This window comes from Mustela putorius, unplaced genomic scaffold (assembly GCF_011764305.1).
Source record: "Mustela putorius furo isolate JIRA1106 unplaced genomic scaffold, ASM1176430v1.1 tig00003863_pilon_pilon_pilon, whole genome shotgun sequence".
In the NCBI taxonomy this organism is placed as follows: domain Eukaryota; kingdom Metazoa; phylum Chordata; class Mammalia; order Carnivora; family Mustelidae; genus Mustela; species Mustela putorius.
The window spans coordinates 17,784,696-17,807,083 of record NW_025422015.1 but is presented as its reverse complement, the minus strand read 5'-3'; the positions used below and the strand labels follow the sequence as shown (position 1 = coordinate 17,807,083).

At 39.7% G+C, this 22,388-nt stretch overlaps 1 protein-coding gene across 12 annotated transcripts in view; it reads right to left on the bottom strand.

The window, feature by feature from the left end:
* Positions 1 to 22,388, bottom strand: part of MAP7 (microtubule associated protein 7) — a 167,375-nt gene that overhangs the window by 26,798 nt on the left and 118,189 nt on the right. For 8 of the 12 annotated variants that reach the window (XM_004740282.3, XM_004740275.3, XM_013064104.2 and 5 more), the window contains 4 exons: positions 12,286 to 12,449; positions 11,383 to 11,500; positions 7,879 to 7,989; positions 2,387 to 2,500 (listed from right to left, as the gene is read on the bottom strand). In XM_004740282.3, the coding sequence (XP_004740339.2) occupies positions 2,387 to 2,500; positions 7,879 to 7,989; positions 11,383 to 11,500; positions 12,286 to 12,449 (507 nt within the window). The remainder of the gene's footprint in view (positions 1 to 2,386; positions 2,501 to 7,878; positions 7,990 to 11,382; positions 11,501 to 12,285; positions 12,450 to 22,388) is intronic. The other 4 variants (XM_045066322.1, XM_045066324.1, XM_045066323.1 and 1 more) reach the window with 1 other exon arrangement.

The window sequence follows — 22,388 nt, the reverse complement described above, 5'->3', positions numbered from 1 at the left end:
ATGAAAAGGTGCAGAGAAAAGAAAAGGCAGTACAAGTAGGCAGATTATAGCACAGAGAATAGAAAACTTATAAAATAAAATAATATTACTAACATTTATTGAGTGTCTACTATATGCAGGTACTACTCTAAATATTTTACATGTATCAACTCATTTAACCCTGAGCTCTAACAATCACATGTATTTTAAATGTATTTTTAAAAATGGGCACGGAGAAGTCAACCCAAAGCAGTGGCCACAAATGAGAGGTAGGGGACCTGCAAATTTCAAATGTTCTTACTGCTTCTTCTGGGAGTTTGCCATCACCAAACACCCTATGGGTAAGGATGGCTGTTGTGATCTGCTCTTGTAACCCTGGATTTGGACATAGGTCATCCTCTTGCCAGTGGCAACCAGATTTAAGATGAACTCAGGAGACAACAGTAAAATGGAAAAACAAGGAAGAATAATTGTGGAGAGCAGATGGAAAAAGGAAAAGTGATGAATACAGTGTTTTTGACAAGATAAACGTAATTACATATATAATTTCAAATGGAAAATAAAGAAAAACAACAGTTCTGGTTGGTTAAATATAAGGTGTATCAAGGCAATAAAAAAGTAACAATCACCTAAGGACTGTATTAGTAAGAGTGGCAACTCAAGTAAAGGCATTTACTTGAGCATTGCTTCACAGTAACATAAATTACAGAAATGTATCCATTTGTGAGAAGGAGAATGGAAAAGTTGCAAAGCAAAGAACAGGCAGCCAGCAGGCAAAAAGCACCCTGATAGAGTAGAACAGTGAAGAGGGAATGTGGGAAGATGGGTGGGCAGAGTGGGTGGAGAATGAGTCAATGATGTCGAAAAGGACTGGAGGAGGACGAAAAGAATTGACACAAGTTAGTGGTGACAGAAACAGCAAAGACAGACACTTTCTCAGCTGCAAGGCAGTCATTCAGCATGAAGCCACATATGGGGTGGAGATTCCAAAGCATCAGAGCCCTCAACTATTTAGAGCCTCCGAAACAGGACTGAAAGCAATGTTACAGTTTCTTCAATTAGCTGGACATATGGAAAAACTTCATGGCTTGTGTAAGAGTATGACATTCTCAGAAAATAAACTATCTTAAAGTTAGCTGTATTTTCTCCTCCAGAAAAATCTCAGATGTGATGTGACAGCTGACAGGAGAGTTCCTTCAAAGAAAACACAGAACACTGTGGTCCAGCTAATTGAATGCACAACCGTACGCAGAGCATCACTCCAGGCGCTGAGGATGGAGGGGGGGAAGCATGTATAAGATCCAATGCACCAATGTGAATTCTAAGGGACTCTTCCATAAGTCACTTATTGTCACTGCACTTGGTTTCCACAAGCAGGTGGTATGAATGTCTGCACTTGCTTCTATGACTGCCTCCTGGGGGTACTGTGAGAATTAGGGTTGTTATTACCTCACTGGGCACCAGAGATGGGAAAAAAAAAATCATAAAACCACCAAGAATTCTTCGCAAAGAGGGCTAATGAACATGAAGAGACTTGCAGAGGCCAAGCATTTTGAAAGGGAACTTTATGAAGAGGCTGTGTAATTTCCCAAGCGCCAAAGACAAGGGCGGCTCGGCTGCTTACAGAGATATACCAATTGTGCCCAGAGATATTAGGGAAAAACCAAATCATCATGAAAGAGCCATTGAGAAAAGCTGCGTATATATCTTTCTTTCCAGCTAGATATAGGCTCTACACTAACTTCTCATTAAACTAATTGGCTCATTCAGGCATGCTTTGCATTTCAAAAACGCAGAGGAGTTATAACTAATTATAATAACCAGTACTTGGCACATTCTCCATATTTTCAAAGTATGTAACAAAGAAGAAGACTGTAATTAGCCTTCTCCACAGCTCTCAGAGATTTGAAAGGGTACTAATTCCTAGATTACCTACAAAAGCCCAGCCCAGGCAGAAGTAGCTAGCCCACAGCCACATCGTGAATCTCTTGCTTAAATCGACCTGGGCTTTGATTTCAGTCTCCAGCCCATCTATTAGTATTAAATATTAAATTGTGTCTACCTCCAATGGTTTGCTCAGATGCAGGGGCAGAGAGAAAGGCGGGGAAGGGGTAGGTTTTTCTGGTGACACTACAAACACGCAGAAGCATCCAAAGCCATTGGATCCCAAGGAGGGGCATCCTTTGTCTGCCTAGCATCTGGTGTCCAGATAAGATGCGAAGGGGAAACGGTACCAGGAGCATGAAACCAACACCAACAGACATTTCCAAAGCTACTGCACCCAGGCAGAGAGAGGGCGAACACACTGAGGAAGACCGAGATGTGATTGGATGGACCGGGGTGGCTCAGGTGTGCTTTAAAAGGAAGACTTTACCTCACCAAGAAAGTGGTACCTTGACAGTTTTACCTGTATCTCCAGACAAGGCCGCTGTGCTTTTGCTTCTTGCCAGGAACGAATGTGTGGGCGTCAGCAGTCTGTTAACAACGCTGCTCTCCCAGGGGCTGAGCTGCAGGCGGCGAGCTAGATGTCACCACATAAGCGAATTGTTAGACGAATTCTTTCCGGGGGGCAGGAGGGGGCAAGAGCATCATACTTATTGCTTGTATATGCCAGGCCTTCAAGAGACGAGGCTCTCCAGGGAGGACCGCTGGGATAGGGTCTGGGAGATGGGAACTCTGCCCAAAGGAGGAGCTATTCCAAAATGTTGCCTTGCTTCAACATCTTCAAGATGTTAAGTTTGTGATGGGCTCTATGTTAGTTTCATGGATGCAGACTTTGCTAACCACCCTCCTTTAGGAGTGAACAGGTAACAAAACCTAAATATCATGTCACCGTCGGGTTTGGCATGCAGTCATACCGATCATGCAGTCATACCGATCTATGACCTCATCAGGATAGGCAGAGGACTAAGGGGCACACACCTCAGCCAAAGCGCTTCCTAAGTATCCTGAATCATCAACTCCAACACAGGCTTTGGCAGCTTAATGCAAGACTGCACTTCTATACAAATATAGATGGAAAGGGTCTCCGTCACATTTTCTAGATGTCCATGAGCTGCTACTTCGTCAATTGGGGGGAAATTAGATCTAATAAAAGGATAGAGGGCTCAGGCAAAGTTCTGTCTGGGATTTCCTTTCCATTTAGCAAGCCAGGTTCTTTCAGGTCCCTGTTTGACAACAACGTAAACATTTTGGTGGAGGACAAGGGTAAAATGGAAGCAAGATGAAATTAAATAGAAAAACCAAAATCCAATATAAACCTAATGTGAGAAATTACTAGTGGGTGTGTGAACATAGTCCCAAATTATACTGGGGCTTGGTGGTAAGACCACTGTTGGGAAATGCATGATAATTATAAATTAATGACTTTGCTGATATTGTTAGCTGATATTGTTAGCTTCCAGTGGTGGCCCATAAAAATATAGAAGCTACTTTCTGCAAATATCAGGGAAGAAGTTTGCAAAATCCTACAAGTACCACTAAAGTAAGGTAACCATACATCTTTATTTAAGGGTACTCTCCCTAGTCACTGATAAAAGTCTTTAAAATTGTCTAAACCTGACAAAGCTAGTTCTCATCTATACTATAAACAGCAGGTGCAAATCCTTTTGTCTCTGGAGCGATTGTTCTTTTAATAATCTTTTGTATGTTGTACTTTAAAGAAACGACATTTAAATTCTAAAAAAACTAGTTTTAGTTAACAGAAGTTACCTGATGTGAAATGTTGGTATAAATATCTTCTCCCATATGAAAGGAACTACCAACCTTCAGTAAGTACATTAATTACCTGACTTTATTTTTTAAAAAGTGGTTATTTTGATCAAGGCTGCAGTGAATCTAAGAATTAGTGAATTATTTATTAGATTTTTGTTATTAGGAGAGTCTTCACAGTTAAATCAAATCTTACCTGACAGACATGAATAAAAGGATTGTATCAATACATACATGTCATATAAATACAATAATATATGTAACGGAGTAACAGTTACATGGTAGAACAACAGTGGAACAAGGGCTGCTGTAATATGGCCGTGTGTGTATGTGAGCACCAACAATGGCATTGAATGTCAACTAAAAGTACTATACAGTCACACAAGAAAGCCAACAGGGAAGAGTGAGGAGGATGAAATGAAAATATTCAACAGAACTATATTTTTTCAAGTAGACGAGAAGGGGAAGAAGAGAGGAATGCTTCTTTTCCTTGATAAACTCTGCAGGATGACTGGTTCACAACTGCAGAGATGGTTTACTATTGGGAAGACACGTCTTTTCTTGCCCCCTGGATTAACAAGTTCATTAACTTTATTTCTGTGAGTCTTTAAAGCATCAACCAAAGAATCTGCCTCAAATAAAGATTCAAAACCCTTTTTGACTTGTGTTTAAAGCAAATCCAAAGAGATTTGTTTCATAGATCTGACAGCCTGAATGAAAGATTTTGCCAGAGTGAACATGTTTCCGCTTCTGCGTTCATTACTATGCCCTGAATGAAAGAGAGAGAGAGAGAAAGAGAGAGAGATCTCTTTCGTAAGATAACTTGCAGTAAAGGTTAGGACAGGAGAGTTAGTTTATGCCCTCCCTCCCACCCACCACCACCTGAGAGGTGCCTGATTTTAAGATGACAAGCTTCTGAAGAAAGGGATATTAATTTTCATGAAATAATTTTTAGTACTGATCCTACTTAAGCACAATGAGATATTGACAACTCCTATAACAGACCATCTGGACCAGGGGAGGCACACAAACACAGATATTTGTATTATGGTGTTCTTCCAAATGCAGGAAATCACTGTTCAGTTTCAGATGGGTGCCGTGCAAAAATCAGGCAAGTGTTGCCAGATCCTGATAGTTCGTGAAAAGCAGGAAACCCAAATGTTATAGGAGATATTTCATTTTTAGTATGATGGCAGTGAATTCAAATCAAAACGAGAACAAAAAAACCCTGCTTAGGTCCACCAGAACCTGCCTGTGGACAGAATGCAGCTCTACCACCAGGTCCTGTGATCTAGATTCTAGGGGAAAATGTATGGAGTAATTTTAGTAATTTCATTTATTGCTTTTTTGGAAACTCCTTATCCTTCCTTGAGAAAAATCTGGTTAAGTAGGTAGCTTAAGAATATTAAGAAACACATTTTTAACGCAAAAATTTCCAGTGGCAAAATTTTCTCTATTGCAGCACTTACAAAAATCTTTGTTAATCAAAGGTTTCCTTTAACCTAGATCATTTTCTCAGTCTATGTAACACTATATTCAAGTGTGATAACCCAAATATTTAAAAACAAGTAGGGCACAGGCACAGAGCTAATGGATGCCATGCATTAGGTCTGGAGGACTTAGGGAAGCATGGCTTGGGGAAGTGGATATTTACCAAATAGTATGGGAATATTTCAGTATTTTTAATAACCAGGAGAGTATTCCAGCTGAATGTCAACCTTGATAGCACCAGAGCCTCAATTTAGCCTCAGCTTGAAGGCCTGTGCTGTAGGGCTGAGAAAGCTCAGACAAGCTAGTAAATGGTGTACACCCTTTATAGATGAGTCTGTAAAAGCCTCTAATTTAATAATTTGATAAGAATGCTTCCTAATTTAATAAAGCATAACCAACTTTTAAAAATAGCAGAAAAAAAAGAGAGCAGAAAATAAAATCAACTAAATTACTTAAATTTATCAATTAGATAAGTTCAAATTCAGAAGAATATCTGTTTTCATTAAAAGGCCTAGACCCCTCACTGTCCAACTGAAGGTTTTGGTTAACTTAAAAAAAAAAAAAAAAAAAAAAAAAGCTTCCTGGGCCATGTGGGAACTCCTGATGAACTAAATCTTCCTTCCTGGCCAAACTTGACCTTGTCTATTGGACCCAGAACTGGTGGTACATGGTTCTTTCGACAAGGGGGCAGAGAAGCAGAACTCCCAAATTTAGTGCTCTCCCTCTGATCCTATTAGTCCAGCTTAGGATTCTACTGATAGACCCCATGATTCAAGGGGCAGTTTCCTGGACCTGGCTATTGAACGTCCCTTGATCCTTAACCTCACTCAAAGGAAGAATGCATATAGTTGGGGTTGATGTAAGGAAGGACCACCATGAAGGCAAGAACTGAAGATTCAGTGTAGCAAAAACATGGGTTAGGAGCTGGTGATCTCTGTGCTAGACCTTTTTCTCCAACAGTTAGTCTGTAGGATATTAAATCAGGTCTTTCCCCTCTGCCCATCATCTCTGGAACTGTTACCCCAACTGGAGCAGATGAGCCATCCAATAAAACTCTCCCAGTTCTAAGATCCTATTAAGAATATCCAATCAGACACGATCAGGCAGAATCTATTAAACAATCTTGCTGCTAGTTGACAAATCACTGTTGTCCCATAGAAGGGTGGTAGGATATTGTTCGGTTTATTGCCCATCTACCCCAAATGCAGCTGTGGAACTGCAGGAGGCAGTAGGTAAGGTTTGACTTTAAAGTGCTGTAAAATCCTGACTGTAGTTTGTCTTAGACACAGGTTCACAAAAGTATGAAATTGAAGTGCTGAGTAAGTGATCAAATCCAAAGAAAAGATGAGTGGACAACTATAAGAACAGCATTCGTATGTTATATTTTATACTAAGGGAATGGGTTTGAAAATAAAGGCTATTTATGAAAGGAATGTTAATTCATAATACTTATAGAATTATATAATAATACTTATAGAAATATATAATAATTATATATAATGAATATATAATTCAATTATATAATAATTATATATATAAAGAATATATAATTCATAATACATATAGAAGGCTCCTAAGTCTAGTATCCATGATTTAGGTAAATTAGTTAAAAAAATAAAAAAGAGTAATGGTTTAGGTTAAAAGGCAAGAATAGGAAATTGTGCAACATGCAGTGCTTTAAGAGATTAGTTATAAAATAACATCAACACATATAATATTATACATTACAATTACACAACTTTTATACAATACAAAATACATCAATACACATACACACATACAGAACATGCACACACTGAATTTTTTTTAAAGACTATAAACACTGAACGTTTCCCAGTTTCTTATAAAGCATTGAAAATATCACAATTTGTTACTTTTAGAGAGTATGTGTTTTTATACTGCACACTAATTCTTTGGCTTTCTAATTTAAAATGAATTTAAGTTCTGTAAAACCATAGCTTATCTTAAAAACTTGATTTTTGCTTCTATGAGATATAAATATGTAAAATAAAACTTAAATTTTGTCAATAACTCAACATTCATGTACTGTAAATCCATGGGATGAATAAAACTCAGAATTCAAATAAAACATTAACTGGAGGACTATGATTATTAAAAGTTGTAGGAAGTTTCAATGATGGTATTCTTGAGGTTAGGCCAAATCCCTGAAGAGCAAAATGAATGGACACCAAAAATCAATCACACGCACACACAAGAAATGCAGTAAGCAAGGTTTGGTTAAATGAGAAATCAAATAGCAAAATGAAATCTACCAACATGAATCATTTAAGATTTTTTAGAAAGTCAAAGCTTGAAATTCCCAAAGTACAGATGAAAAGTCAAAGACAACATGATTGAAGTGAAATAAATGTTCGTAACAAAGGTTATTGGCATGTTGGTGGATAAGTGGGTGATTTCTGGAGCTGTAAACTCATTTACTAAAAAGTTGAGAAGCACCGCTTTCATCACTGCTAAATGCAACCATTCAGCCAAGTTCTAAAATGAGCAAGTTCTTGTCGCAAGGGAAATGCTGTTCAGCCGTTTATTGCTTTTTTACTCTGAAGTTTTGTTCTTCCTATTTAAGAAACGTAGGGAAAGCAACTTCAGATGCTTATTGTTAGCTGTAAACATCCAGAAAAAAAAAAAGCATTAAGTAAATAACAGAACACTTTTTTTTTTTTTTCCTTTTGACTGTACCTCTATCTGGAGAATTTAGTAAAGTTGCAGATGAAGAGGAGAGCCGCTTGCTAATGACGGGATCAACATGTTTCGAAAGATTCATGGTGGAAACTGACCGCCTGTCTGGATCTAAAACAAATGGAGATAATGCTAATTGACAGCCAGCATGCAGGATTGCAATTTCCTACTTTACTGACGGGAGGAGAAACTAGGATTGGATGCTTTCAGCTCTATTACTAGATCTTACATAATAGCACAGTTTTCTAAGTGGACATCTTAAAGGTAACTTAAAGGTTAGAAATACAATTCATTTTTCTCATAGGATAAAATAAATATGTAGCACACCAGTTTGTCAGCCAGGGAAATTCAAGCATATTGTTATAATACAACAGACAGATGACAACCACAGGTAGGCCAGTGGAAGACAGCTAAAATAATGGGGCAGACCATACAGCAAGGAAGGAATTGTGAAAGTGGATGCCCTTAGAATTTCCCCAGCCAGGAACAAGGGGGCAGTAATGGGGCTGGTGAAATAGAATCCAAACACTAGGAAAAAAGAAAAAGAAAAAAAAAAAAGAACTCCAGGTTCTATGCTTTGCTGCTGCTTTTTCTTGCACAGTTACTTTACCCAGGGCACTAAAGTTCATTACAGAAAAACAAATTAAAAAGAAAGAAGAAAGACACTAGGTGTGGAACTGAAGGCCACTGTAGAATTTCTTTTTAAAAACTCTACAAGTAACCACACCTCTGGGCCTATCACACGCAGTTTCAGGTGTTTACAAATGTAGAACCGGCCCACAAACCTGCCCAACGAAACTGACGGCAATATCAAGAAAATCAGAATTCTTTAAGTTTATTAGCAATACTGTTGATCCTGTAGGTGAGTAATTTCCGAGTAATTCTTAAAGTTCAGAGAGAAGATACAAGGCAAAAATCAGCTGTTAGTCTGCTGTCTGTATGGTGGAACCAAGCTGTCACCAGGTTCATTAGGAGAGGTCATGTTCTGTGAATAAAACTGCATCGAATAAAGTCAAAAAGTCTCATTATATCTATTTATGAGGGCAAGTAGATGTTCTGACCTATGACCAAAGTTAAAAGGGTTTTGCCATATTTTGTTTTCTATTGCTAGCTTCTTCTAAAACTAAAAACAAAAAATAATCCTCGTGGTAGATGACTTTAAAACCCAGTTCCCATTGGTCTAAGAAACAGTGGTAGTCAAAAATTTTTCAGTAAACGTCCCTCCACAGAATAACCATTTGTGACCACTACTGACAGCATATGGCGGATAAACAAGTCTTCTAGCAACATCAGACATTCCAATCTCTACTGGGATGCATTTGTACAGTTGAAGCCACTCGAATTATAAAACAAACAAACCCAGACATCAAGTCTGTGACGTCAATTAACCCTTAACTGATAGGCTCTTGGGGCAATCCTGAAGATTTAGGATAAAATATCAAAAGGAACATTTTAATGATGAAGTGTAAAGTCCAGGGACACAAGGAAGGATAACAAAAGCCATTTCTGGGTGACTGACAGTGACACATTTCCTGATACTATGTTTACATGTTCAGCTGTAGTTGGGGGACATTGTGTTTCCATGCAGGCCTGCTCTGCCTGGTGAAAATGATGGAGGTATAACATGTATTTCTTTGATGATTTTTGCTCGCTGAACAAAATACAAATTCACGAAAAGGAAGAGTGAGTTTAAAAAAATTTACAAAGCAGTGCTAGTCGATGTGTGGACAGTAAGGCAGCACACTGATTTAACCTGGATGAAATTTAATTTCTAGGATCTATTTTTTGGTCAGCAAACACTGACTGAGTGCCCAACCTGAGTGAGGCATTGTCATAAAGGAGTAAGACCAGGTCACTGCTCTTCAGATCACAGCAGATCATTGCGACCTTGGAGAAGGCAAATTCCAGTTACTTCCAACCTTCTCTGTTCTGGTATAGCAGCAGTTTTCTCCAATTCACAGCCCATATAAAAATGGATATTACCCAAGAGCTAACAAATACAGCACTAGCTCCTCTTGCTCTGAGTGGCAAAGTTAAAGGCCATATACTGAACTCTGAGTGTGGAAGCAAGAAAAAGTAAGGTTATAAAGATATACACCATGCATGGAATATATATGCAAAACTGCCCCTAGAATAAAACAGCACACATAAATGAGTCTTATGATTACAGATTTGACACCTGCTCCACCAACTACCACTGGGTCCCCAAGAGCCAAGGGAAAAACAAAAAAGTGCTTTTGAATATGGTTCAACATCAGAGGAAAGTAAGCTGTGATAAACTGGTTTTAGAATTTTTAAAATAAAGGGATTCTATTGGATGCACCGAGTGTTAGGAATGCAAGAATAGAGCAAACAAAAATCCACGGCATTTAGATTAAAACTAAGAGCAGAGAACAGCAGTACTGACAGGGGTGGGGCTGGGATGGGGTTGGGGAGTGCAAACTGGATGTACTTTGATTCCGGGTAATTTATTAACTATAAAAACACTTTTTGAAGGTTTTCTCCAAAATGATCACTTAGAGAGAAAGTAAGCACATCACGTCATTACATTATTTCAACACCTTCAAGTCACCGGATTTCTATCATCGCACTTCAGAAACACTGTGCCATATCCCAGATCTAGGTCTATGTGACGGGATATTAAGCATGCATTATGACTAAGTGATGATTCAGCTACTGACAGACCGGCCCTAGGTGGGAGGTGCTAGCTACAGGTCAGGCAATCAGCAACCATGGGGATGTCTGTACCAGCTTTTCTAGTACCACCAAGAGTTGGGAAGTGGTGGTCCAGGCCTGCTAAATCGAGAAAGGTGAATGATGAATCAACAAAACCACCTGGGGACAGAATGTAAGACAATGATTTTTCAAAGTAAATCATAATTTAAAAAAAAGTTATTAGACTCACACAGATGAAAAAAAACTCACACGCTATATAAAATTCAAGGTGTATTGAATTTACAGTACAAAAATAAAGCCTCTCACTGGTCCAAATTTCAGTGTGATTTTACGTCTGTTCAAGAACAAGGTAATGGCTGAGACATTCCTGGCTCTAGTTTCAGAACCTGCACTTTCTCCCGCACATGCTTTATGGTCCGAATACGCAAGCTCAGAGTATCAATTCTGATCAGTCAATACTACTATGATTCTTCCAGAGAAGATGATAAAATCGGCTAACTTATTCCATCATCCTGGAATCCTAATGCAAATGATTACTTAAAATAATAAAGTGTGCAAACTGCATGTTTTTTTAGAAACACTGCAGAGATTTCTATCTCTTCGAGGAATTGTGTAACAGAAGAGAAAAGCAGCCTGTGTTAAAGGAGATGAACCTTATCTTCTTACCTCCATCACCCTCTTATCCTCAAACAAGTAGAAGCAGAATTTATAGTTTAATTATTTCAGCACGATTTTTGTTTTGGAAACACAGGCTTAGAGAAAAGCAACTGCCCTTTTGATGCCCAGGAAGAAAGGAGTGATTTTCCAAAGCAATCAAGATTTGTGTACCTGCACTGTGGATGTTGGGGCTCCCATGGAGTGGGCCTCCCCATGACCACCGGTTAGGCTTCTGTTTGGGCTTCTGGCTCCTTTCCATCGTCCGTCGTACAACAGCTTCATGGCGTTCCTTAAATGGAACAGAGGAGCAGTGATCAGATTCAACCTGGTTATTGGAGGCTTCTTCAACTGAAGGCAGAATGGAGTAAAGGCACTACTGAGATTTTAACTGGAGGACTCCTACCTCCTAACCTTTACACCTTATCTCGGGACAGGAATAACATCAGCCTGGGAAGGTTATGGAAAGCATCAGGTTCCAGCTGCCAGAGCCCCCGGGGAAGGATGGGTACTTAAATCAGCAACCCTTGTTATTACTTGTTATTACTATGCGCCACATAGGCACGGTGGCACAGGTCTTAGCTTGAGCAGATGTTGAACAATTGTGGTACCGTATCTTAAAAAACAATGGCACTGAGAATCTAAGCAGGTGGGTAAGGCCAACTCCTTGACATACTAAGCTGTGACTTACTCATTCTGAGTCTACAAGTTCATTTTTGCAGAAACTGACATATAAATACTCAAGGGTTGAGTAAAGATTAAATGAGCCAATCTATGTGAAAACTTTTGCACGTGGGAAAGCCTGTGAGTTTCACACAAATGAACAGAACACAAGTAAGTTACCGTTCTAGTCCACGGACTTGGGCTTTTGAAGTTTTTAGGGAAGTAACTGTAGCAGTCATACCATTCGCTACCTGCCCTCTGTACCCCGACCTCTCCAGAAGCTAGGGTTATCTATAAAACTGATGACTTAATGCTCCTAGGCATCCTAGCGCCGCAATGGAAGGTTTCATGGTAAACGTGCAGCATTTCTGGAGCAGACAGACCTCCCCTTCACTGCCCGGGGCGGCCTCTTACTTTGTCCTCCTCCAGCCTCTGCCTCCTCTTCTCCTCCACAGCAGCCCTCCTCCGCTCCTCCTTCAGCCTCTGTTCTTCTAGCTTCTTCTTCCGCTCTTCCAGGTGCTTTTCATAGTGCAGCCGGGCTCGCTCTTCCCGTTCTAACCAGATGATTTCTCTTGCAGCTTCAGGAGGGAAAACAAGGGAAATCATGCACAGGCTGGCTCAGAACTAGGACAGATACTGGGGTGCCTCAGTCGGTTAAATGGTGGACTCCTGATTTAGGCTCAGGGATGATCTCGGGGTGGTGAGATCGAGCCTGTCCCTGGGGTTCTACGCTGGGCGTGGAGCCTGCTTAAGTTTCTCCCTGTCACTCTGCCCGCGCCTCCCACCCCTCCCCCTGCTTGCCTGCACTCCCAAAAGAAAAACAAGAAAGTGTACATAGGTAGTACTGTATAAATGGGCCACAATGAACAAATATGGGTTCTTTGGTTTTGTATTTGCCAAGCCTGGCCTTTGCTTTTCTTCAATTTTGAGGGCAAAAAGGCCACTGTTAATTTATAGCATAATTTGATATGCTAGCAATGAGGTCTAAGAAGATGCACTGAATTTTACCCTTCACAAATCACTAATGTCCTCTTGTTTGGTGTGTTACCCTGATACGATGCCCTCAAAACCAATAGTACCATTCGTCTCTCTTTTAAAAAATGTGATATCCTCCATAACATAAGCTATGACTACAGTTGTTTAAACAGAGCACTGGTTCTCTGAAAGTATTAACAGAATTTGGGAGAAAATCCCCAGAATAGATAGCTGATAAAAGATATATTAAACGCCTTACAGATTTATCACACTGAGTCAGCTAAGTGGTGTGAGAGAGTAAAGAAGCAGTTTGACTGTGGTTAGACAAATGAGACTATTAATATCATAGGCTGAATGAAAATACACAATTCAGAAAGTATTGTTCAGGGATGGAATGCCTCTTTTCTCCTTTACATGTCCATGGTTCTTCCTCATCTTAGGGGAATACATATCAACAAAACTTTTTTCTTTTTCTTTTCTTTTATTTTGGGGTACAATGCTTCCTTGACCCGTGATAACTAGACAGATCTTTAATATGAGGTATTAACACTGTTTGAAAAAGTGTCCATACAAATTTAGAGCACAAGCCTTGAGGATAATAGATGGCATATAAGTTAAAATGTTATTTTTTAAGAGAAAAAAAATCAAAATTCAGAACATTTCAATTTCCTCTAAATGTTTATTACTAAAGATCCTGCATTTCTGCTACCAATAAGCATTTCCAAAGATAGTCATTCGAGGAGACAAACCTACTGAAAGCCATTTGAATTGACTTAACTTGTGTGAAAAGTCAAGAACAATCCAAGATGAGTTTATCTTGTGACAGCACTCATGGTGGTGGCAGAGAGAACGGGGTTCTCCCTGCAGCTTTTGTCACTAATGGGTGGTGAGAACTTAAGACACACTCATTTGAATTTCAGTTTTCTCTTGCCTAAAAGACGTGGGAATTGATTTTCAAGGTTTCTTCCAAGTTTAAAAGTCCATGGTGCTAAAGAAATTCTCAAGGCCAAGCTGAAAATTTACTTTAAGTAGAAGCACATAGCATGTGCTCAATAAATATTTGCCGAGTGAGTGAATAAATAAAAAGACTATGAGAAAAAACATTGAAAGTAACAGGTGGGAAACATAATTCTAATGTGTTTTAAGGGTGATTTTACTGTGATTACGCACACTTGTGCATGTAATATCTTTTGGTTTCATATGTGGGCATACCTTACCAATAGGCTTTCAATGATACATTTTTGTGTAAAATGTGTAAAATTACACATTTTAGTTCATTTAAAAAGATGGATTTACAGTGATCAACTTCTGTCAAAGCTTAGAGTACAAAATATTTAAAGGCAAAATGAAAGTCTTCCTTTAACCCCACACCCTCTTCTATTCCACCTTTACCTTTTGTATAAATGTAAAAAACAAAATCCATATATACTGTAGCACAGTACACCATCTGCTCTGTGTCTTGCTTTATTCACTGAAAGTATACCTTAGAGATCTTTGCATAGCAACACATAAAACATGAATCCAACAACCTTTTTAATGGCTGTATAATATTCCACCATCTACATATCTTATTTTATATAATCAGATACTTATTGATAGATTATCTAAGTTTCCAGTATTTTACCAATGCAGACCTGGGATGACATTGTACTATCACCACCTCTGTAGACACATGAACATATCCATGTAGAAGTAGAATTGCTGAATCAAAGGGAATATACACTTCAAATTTTGATAGGTAGTGTCATACTATCCTCTGCAGAGGTCACACCAATTTACACTTGCACTGAAAATGGATGAAGATCCCAGACAGAAAAAAGAAATGGATTTGCACCCTGCAACCTGAGACAGGCAGTATGATACAAGTATGATAGATCTATTCCTTAACTCTTAGCTTTCTAACTACATAGTCTTTGAGTTTTATACCCACGTTGAGGAAAACTTCAGATTCTTTGGGGACATTTCTGAATGTAATATTGTCTTTTCCTGTAAGATATCCCAGAAGCCAAAAGACAAAATTAAAAAAAAAAAAGTTTATTGAATTTTAAGTAAATATTTTTTCAAAGGTAAATTTGTAAAATTAGAGTTCATCAGTTCACAGATTAATATTCCTTAAATAATGTTTTTCATCAGGCTACTTTCTTGCTTGTGAATATTTGTGATTATTTTCTCATTAAACTGAAGCTCCGCAATTTCTGAAGTCCTCCCTAAACTTGGCCTTAATATGCTTCTGTGGCCTATTCTGCATTGCTCTCCAAAATGGCCTCTTAATTCTAATTAGACCTGTTTCCTTGCTGCCCCTCCCAAACAACCCATCCTTCTTCCATCTCTTCGTTCCAGTTGTTGCCCTGTTGAGAAAGTTGCCATCACTGTTTATCCAAACTGACCCATTCTTTAAGGCAGTGGTCTTATATTTCAGAATCATATTGGGGTGTGTGTGTGGAGCGGGGAGAGTATTAGTTAAAATGCAAATTCCTGGGCTCTAACCCTCCTATTTCAGAGTTACCAATTCTAGGACAGAGCCTGGGAATCTGAATTTTGAGCAAACCTCCCAGGTGATTCTGGGTGGTCACAAGTGGTCTACTGATGGGATCTGGAGGCACACTGCCTTCAAGGTCTTCAGGAGTTTTGAATCTTCTCGGGGTGTGGGGGGGTAATGTTATGACATCTACCACAAACTTCAGCATTTCTTCTATTTTAATTTCTAGGTCGCAAAGGTTTTCATTGTTCTCCCTCCTTCCCCTCACTCACCACAGTGATTCTCATAACCAGAACCTATGAACGGTCTTCATAGTTACTTCCTGATTCACTGGGAACTACTTCCTATAACTGTGTGGTCTTGGTCAAGTTACTTAACCTCCCAATGCCCCACTTTGTCAGGGTAAATCATGGATAAATATAGGACCTTCCTATAACTGTGTGGTCTTGGTCAAGTTACTTAACCTCCCAATGCCCCACTTTGTCAGGGTAAATCATGGATAAATATAGGACCTTCCTCATGGAATCACTGTAAGGAGTAAAAGAATAATTACAGTTAACATAGTTTTAGAATAGTTCTCAGCACTTATTAAACACTCAGTAAAATTGTTTGGCAAAAATTGTTATTGCCAAATTGTTATCACCATCATCATTGTGGTTTCAGTTCAGAAAATTTAATGTAGTTCTTAAGGTTGTGCTATAAATCACAACAGGGTTAGATGTTTTAATAATAATAATAATAATAATAATAATTTTACCTCAAATAATCTTTTTAAAGAAATAATATTTCTTTAGCCATCAAACTCTAATTGAGTTCTCCTCCAATTTTCTTCCAGGAAGTGGAGATCCTATTGCAGTGCCCTTAAACACTTCTACAGAGAACAGGCAAACAATGGTGAAATAGCAAACAAGCTTTCTCATATGACTGCAGAGTGTGCTGGTGATTGCCAAGTTTATTACCAAGTGCAGATCCTGGATCATGTGCTCTTTTCAATTACAGGATAATACACAAAATATTTCAATTATTTAATAACTGCAAGTTAGTTTATTTTAAGAGGTTTAGTTATTTAAAATATTCCCTATGGATAATAGGTAATGTCAAAGTCTTTTATTTTCTCATTCAGAAATAAGAGTTCTGAACACAAGAAAATAATCAACGAAATGCTATGGACTGAACTGTGTCCCTCCCCCCTCAGCCCCTAAATTCAAATGTCGAAGGCTTAATGTTCAATGTGACTGTATTGGGAGACAGGGCCTTTTGGAGGTAATCACGTTTAAATGAGGTCATAAGGGGCCCTAATGAGATCTAAATGAGGTCATAAGTGGGGCCCTAATCCAATAGGCTTGGTGTTCTTATAAAAAGAGACACCACAGAGCTCACTCTCCCTTTCTTTGTTCTTACAGGAAAGACCAGGTGAGAATAAGGTACATGTCTGCAAGCCAGAAAAAAGGTCTCATCAGAAAGTGAGCTCTGCTAGAACCTTGATCTTGGACTTTAAAGCATCCAGAATGATGGGAAAATAAATCTGTTGTTTAAAACCCCTAATCTATGGTATTTGTTATGGCAACCCAAGCAGACTAACACAACACTTGGTTCCTACCTAAATCATTAACGATCACTCGTTTCACAGATGCAGCTCTATAAAAAGATAGCATGTCCAGAAAAGGAATCATAATGAATATTATTAACCTTGACTCTTGTGAAGTTTTAATGTTTCCCTGGACTCTGGGATCATGATATAAAATGAGATGAAAGCCCACGGCAGTCCCTGAAATACTAGGTGTTAATAAATCAGTCCCGTCCCTGAGCTGCTGTTGCCAGGAGTATACTTCAATGACACTAACAGTATGTCAGTGCCATGCAAAGGGGACACTGCGACAGTATGAGTGCCACACAAAGCAGAAATCCACTATCAGTCTGGTCTCCACTTAGAAACACACAGCGACTCTAGTACTAAAAGAAATTTAAAATGAAGGGCAAGTATTGTCACGGCTAAAGCACGTCTTGGGCTTCACAGCAATGTGGGTCCGCCCTTAGGCCTGCCACTCACCGTTTAGGTGCCACAGAGCAAGCGATTTCTGTGGTCTCGCATCCTCACATGGCAATGGCACCATCTTTCTGACAGGGTCTTGGTGGGCTCACGTTAACAAGTGGAGCGCTTAGCACAGTCCCATGTACACAGCAGGAGCTCAGTAAATGTAGATAATTATCAGGAGTGAATCTTTAGGACAATCAAACCAATTCCTGCCCTACGCCACAGAGAGGATGCAGCGAATGGGAAGAACAAAGACAGGAAGCGTACCAGTGGGTTGGGTGACTCCCCGTGCCGGTCACCATCACCAGTCTAGTGCCCAGCCTGGTCCTTCTGAACAGGCTTCCATCTGTGTGAGCGCATGTGTCACTACTACGTGACGGAAAGAAAAAAAAAAGTGGCATTCAGAGAACAGAGCAATGTTATCACCTCACCTCTGAAACATGCAGATGGGCTGTCTCCGTTTCACAGGAAGACATGGAAGAATACGAATTGGTTACTGGTAATGCTGGGCACTAGCAATGCCAGTAATATCTTGAAGAATTGGAAAATGACCAGTGCTAAATTTCTGAGTTCAGGATTTGGTTCTGCTAGTAATTTTGTGTGACCTTGGGATAATGAGCCAACCTAGTTGACCTCTAAATTAGAGTGTGTGTACAAAATGATCTCCCAGATCTTTTCCGATCAATGTCTAGAACTCAATGTTTGTTTTTACTTTGGAGGAGGTGTGTGGAATTACTATTAGGTCTCCTTTTGTTTTGATTTTGACTGTTAACATTTTCATCGTTATGCTTTATCTCAACAATTATTGAGATTACCTGCATTTCCAGTTTAAAAGTAGATCTGATGGATGAGCTAAAGAATTAAAGGATTGGGTGACTTCCAAGCCAAGTGACTTGTATTAGGCCTTAGTGTTAATTCCAAGCTTTCTAAACTCTTCTTCCACTCCCGTCTTGTTGGACTGATATACCAGAGGTCTGCCTGGTAGCAACTGTGACCTTGCAGGACGCTCACACTGTCTCCTGCTCCCGAGCAGTCTTCCCACTCTGCCTGCTTCCCAGCACACAGCAGTGGGCCCAATGGGATTGAGGGGCTGGGGTAGCAGTTTATACGTTGGAAGATCAAGAGCCTTCCCCATACACAGGCTGAAGGACTTTTGACATAAGAAAGCAATACTATCCAGGACTCCTGTCTCTAGAGCCAGGCTTAAAGGAGGGTTCAGCCTCTGCTAAAGTATACGGAGTTTTGCTAAAGCATAGAAATCAGTGATGGTCCTTGGAATTTTTTAGTTATTACCTCAACCCCAACCCACTTTCACTTCTTAAGCATTGCTATCTTCCTCACCTGGCTGCTTTACTGAGCCCTGCCTTGCCCTGCCCTGCTGGACCAGGAAACACAATATCCCTCTCCCTTTGTCTCCCCCAGCTCAGAAACATTAGGCTTCTTCAGTCCCAGGCATCGGAGTCTGTGTCTGTGGCATCACGTGGCCGGCCATCCTCATCTTCTCACCATCACCGCCATGGTGAGATGTCTTCAGTTCTCCCTTTGTGCTCATGCCAAGTGATCTGCAGACATTATCTTCACAGCCTCTCAATGAGGCAGACGCTGCTATTAAACTCACTTTATCATGAGCAGTCTGGGACCTGGAGAAGTGGTGTAACCTGCCTGATGCCTCACAGTAAATCAGTGGTGGATCTGGAACCAAACTCTGGACTGTCTGCTTCTGGAAGCAAACACTGAGCCATTATGTTGAAGGACATGCTTTGCAACGCCTCCCAGAAACTAACCTGTTGCTCTAGATTGGGACAAGCTGGTCATGCAACATGAAGACCCTTGTCTCCTAATGTCACTCTTAGCCCTTATCCTCTTCTGTTTATAAGATCCCTTACTTTTCAGATTTTAAGATCTTTTCATCTTCAGCCTCAAAGGCAAAGTCTGTTTCAAGAAGAAGAAATAATGGCTGCTTAGTCAGAATGATTCATTCATTTATGGTAAATCTTCAGCCTCTAAGTTACCAAATCCAACCTGCAACAAGCATTTATTCTTGCCAGTCCCGAGCTTGACTCATGATACAGCCGCTGAGGTATGTGTGCGCTCATGTCCGTATCCCTCCCACTGCCGTGCAGTCAGAGCCCTCAGCTGTTCACGGCCTGCCTGACGGCCTGGAGGGCTTTTGTACTTTATGTTCATCAAGTGACTTCGGGAGACCAGATGCCAAGACTAACCACAGATCGGTCAAACTTCTACCCAGTAGCGATTTGGTTTAGAAAGACTGCTTTCCCAAAGCTCACCCTGTTTTGTGGAGAGTCTGGTCAAAACCAAAAACTGGGCTAATCGAATAATGTGAAATGTGAAATCAGAGGCAGCTTTACTTATGACTTTAATCGGTACAGCATTATTGGTGGTTTACTAATTAGTCCTAATCCCCCATCAATATTTTTGAGATGAATGCTCAAGCCAGGCAGAAATGATCATTTATCTCTTGGCCACACTTGGATTAATAGTGCTGTCCCTGTGTTGAAAACACACTGTTATTAAGGAGATTTAAAAAAGAAAAAAAAAGACAAACTAAAAAAGCTATGACTGGAAGGGCAAAGAAGTCTGGTAAAAATTATCCACAGAAAGAAACTCAAATAAAAGTTGATTAACGTTTGTTCGAAGTTCAAAATCTTTTTTATATTATCTTGGTGATTTCTAACACAGTATGAGAGATCTCTTGTACAAGTTTGAACCTAGCTATAAAACCCCTATGTTGAATACATTGAAGGATAGATTTTATAGACAAATTTTTCTTCATGAGATATGCAAATCAATCACAGAAGTCTGATAATCTTTCATGATGTCACAGAACCCCAGAAAGCCCCAGTTGGCAATGTCACTCCATTCATGCCAAAACTTCAAGCTTAATCCATATCATTTTAAGAAAAGGGGTTGAACCGTGTATCTCCTTGGGTGCAGAAAATTTTTCACCTGTGAAAGAGTTCTTAAATATTCTCTTGAATTTGTCAACATATTGTAGGGCTGTCAGTTTTATAACATACATAAAAATTCAACAGTTTTAAGGCACAACTAGTGTATAGATGACCTTTGTAGCCTTGTCCCTCTGAGACAATGTTTAAGAATAAGAATCCAAGACCTGTTGGACTGACCTATTACAACGGCAGGTATTATCTGATAATTTGGTAATGTCTTAGCAAATCTGCAGTACACCTGCCGCATTCGTCTGTGCTCATGTTAACATGCATATAATTAGTACTCATTTACCATTTGACGATAATGGTTAGACATTGACTATGGGCCGGGCACTATTAATAGGTACTGGGCATGACAAAATGACACAAGTACTTTCTCTCGTAGAGCTTATACCCCAGTGGGGGCAGACAGATAACAAACAAGTGAGTAAAAATACACACATGCTTGGATGTTGAAAGTAATATCAAAGACATATTAAAGACATGCTTAAATATGCTCTGGCAGAAAGAAAATCCATCTACTTATCACAATGTAAAAATAAAACACACACCCTTCTATAAAATAAATTACCTTAACAATTATGGCAGGCCCACACAATAAAAAGGACAACCATGGTGTTAATTTGCTGCTAAATGTGATAATGCAATGTATAATGTTGTTTGGCCCATTATTATTATTAATATTGCATGAAAGACTGCAGAGTAAGGAAAGTCTGCAAATATTTACTACATGTCTGTTGAATAATTAGTACCATGCCATGTACTGGGATACAAAGAACTAGCAAATTATAGTCAATCACACCCTTTAAAAGTTTAACAGACATGCAACCAGGAGGTTATATAAATCCAACTAGGAAAAGTTCATAAGGGCAAACAGCAGCATTAGAATGTGAGCTAAAATATGAGGTTACCGACCGCAGAGTGAGAAAATGATCAATTTCTGAAAGGGGGAAAGGCCATGAGGAGTAGAAAGGGCTTCAAAAAGAGGGAGTGGCCCTAACTGCAACACAGCTGGAGAGATGCAGTACATCTGCGAGATGGTTCTAGTGAGCAGGACCTGAATTTATGAAGGCCTGGATGGGTCTGATAGCACAGGCAGCAGATCTGAAGGCAGGGACCTGACATTTATCTTGAACATTGCATCAGCTATTCATATGACTAAGTGGACTGAAGGACAGAGAGAATGTGGCAACTTCCACCCACCTACTAGGCTCCAGACACTGAAGCTCCAGCTCGAGGACTAGGCTCAGTCCAACTCGCCACTGGTAACTTCAAGTGGCCCAACAGGCCAGAGTGGAGACTAGTGAGGGCCCAGCACTGGGACCCAAAGGAAGAGAAAAAAAATGTTTTATAATGCAAAAGAGCCAACAGCTAAGACTAGTGGTCAGGAAGATGCCAGTGCCTCCAGCAATAGGACAATTACCAAGCACAGCTGAAAGACATTATTGCTTGGGGCCAGAAAAATACTTGTACAATTGACTGGGCCACAAAAATCACCCAGAGGAATTGGTTTTGGAATGAGAGTTGATGAGCCAGTTGTACAGAAGCTGACTTTCAGATAATGGGGAAGCATCGACTGCCTTAGGAGCAAATGAATGTGTAGAACCCATGTCATCAAAAAAGGAGAGTCGGAACCCATGTGCACAAATGAAATTTTTTTCCCTTACGGAAAAAAAACAAAATTAAAGCTTGGAAGAGAGTTGGTGAAAAAAAGATACAGAGGTCAAGAGAGGGGAATTTGAAGGAATGGCCTGAAGAGACTCAGATAGAAGGGAGTGGTTAGGGGGATTCCTTCACGGAGAAAGCTTTCAAGACTGAAAAATACAGCTTTCAGAGTATTTGTGCTCAACCAAATGGACAGAACAGCCCCAAACATGAAGAATTATGCCTGGTTTTATGTGATAAATTGAAGGACAATGTAGAAAGACTAAGCCACATGACCCAATCCCACCATAAATTCATTAAAGCATGAGTCAGAGATTTAACCTACAGAAAGTTATGAGGATGTCCTCTCTATTTACAGAATAGTACAAACATGACATGCCGCCCAAAACAAAAG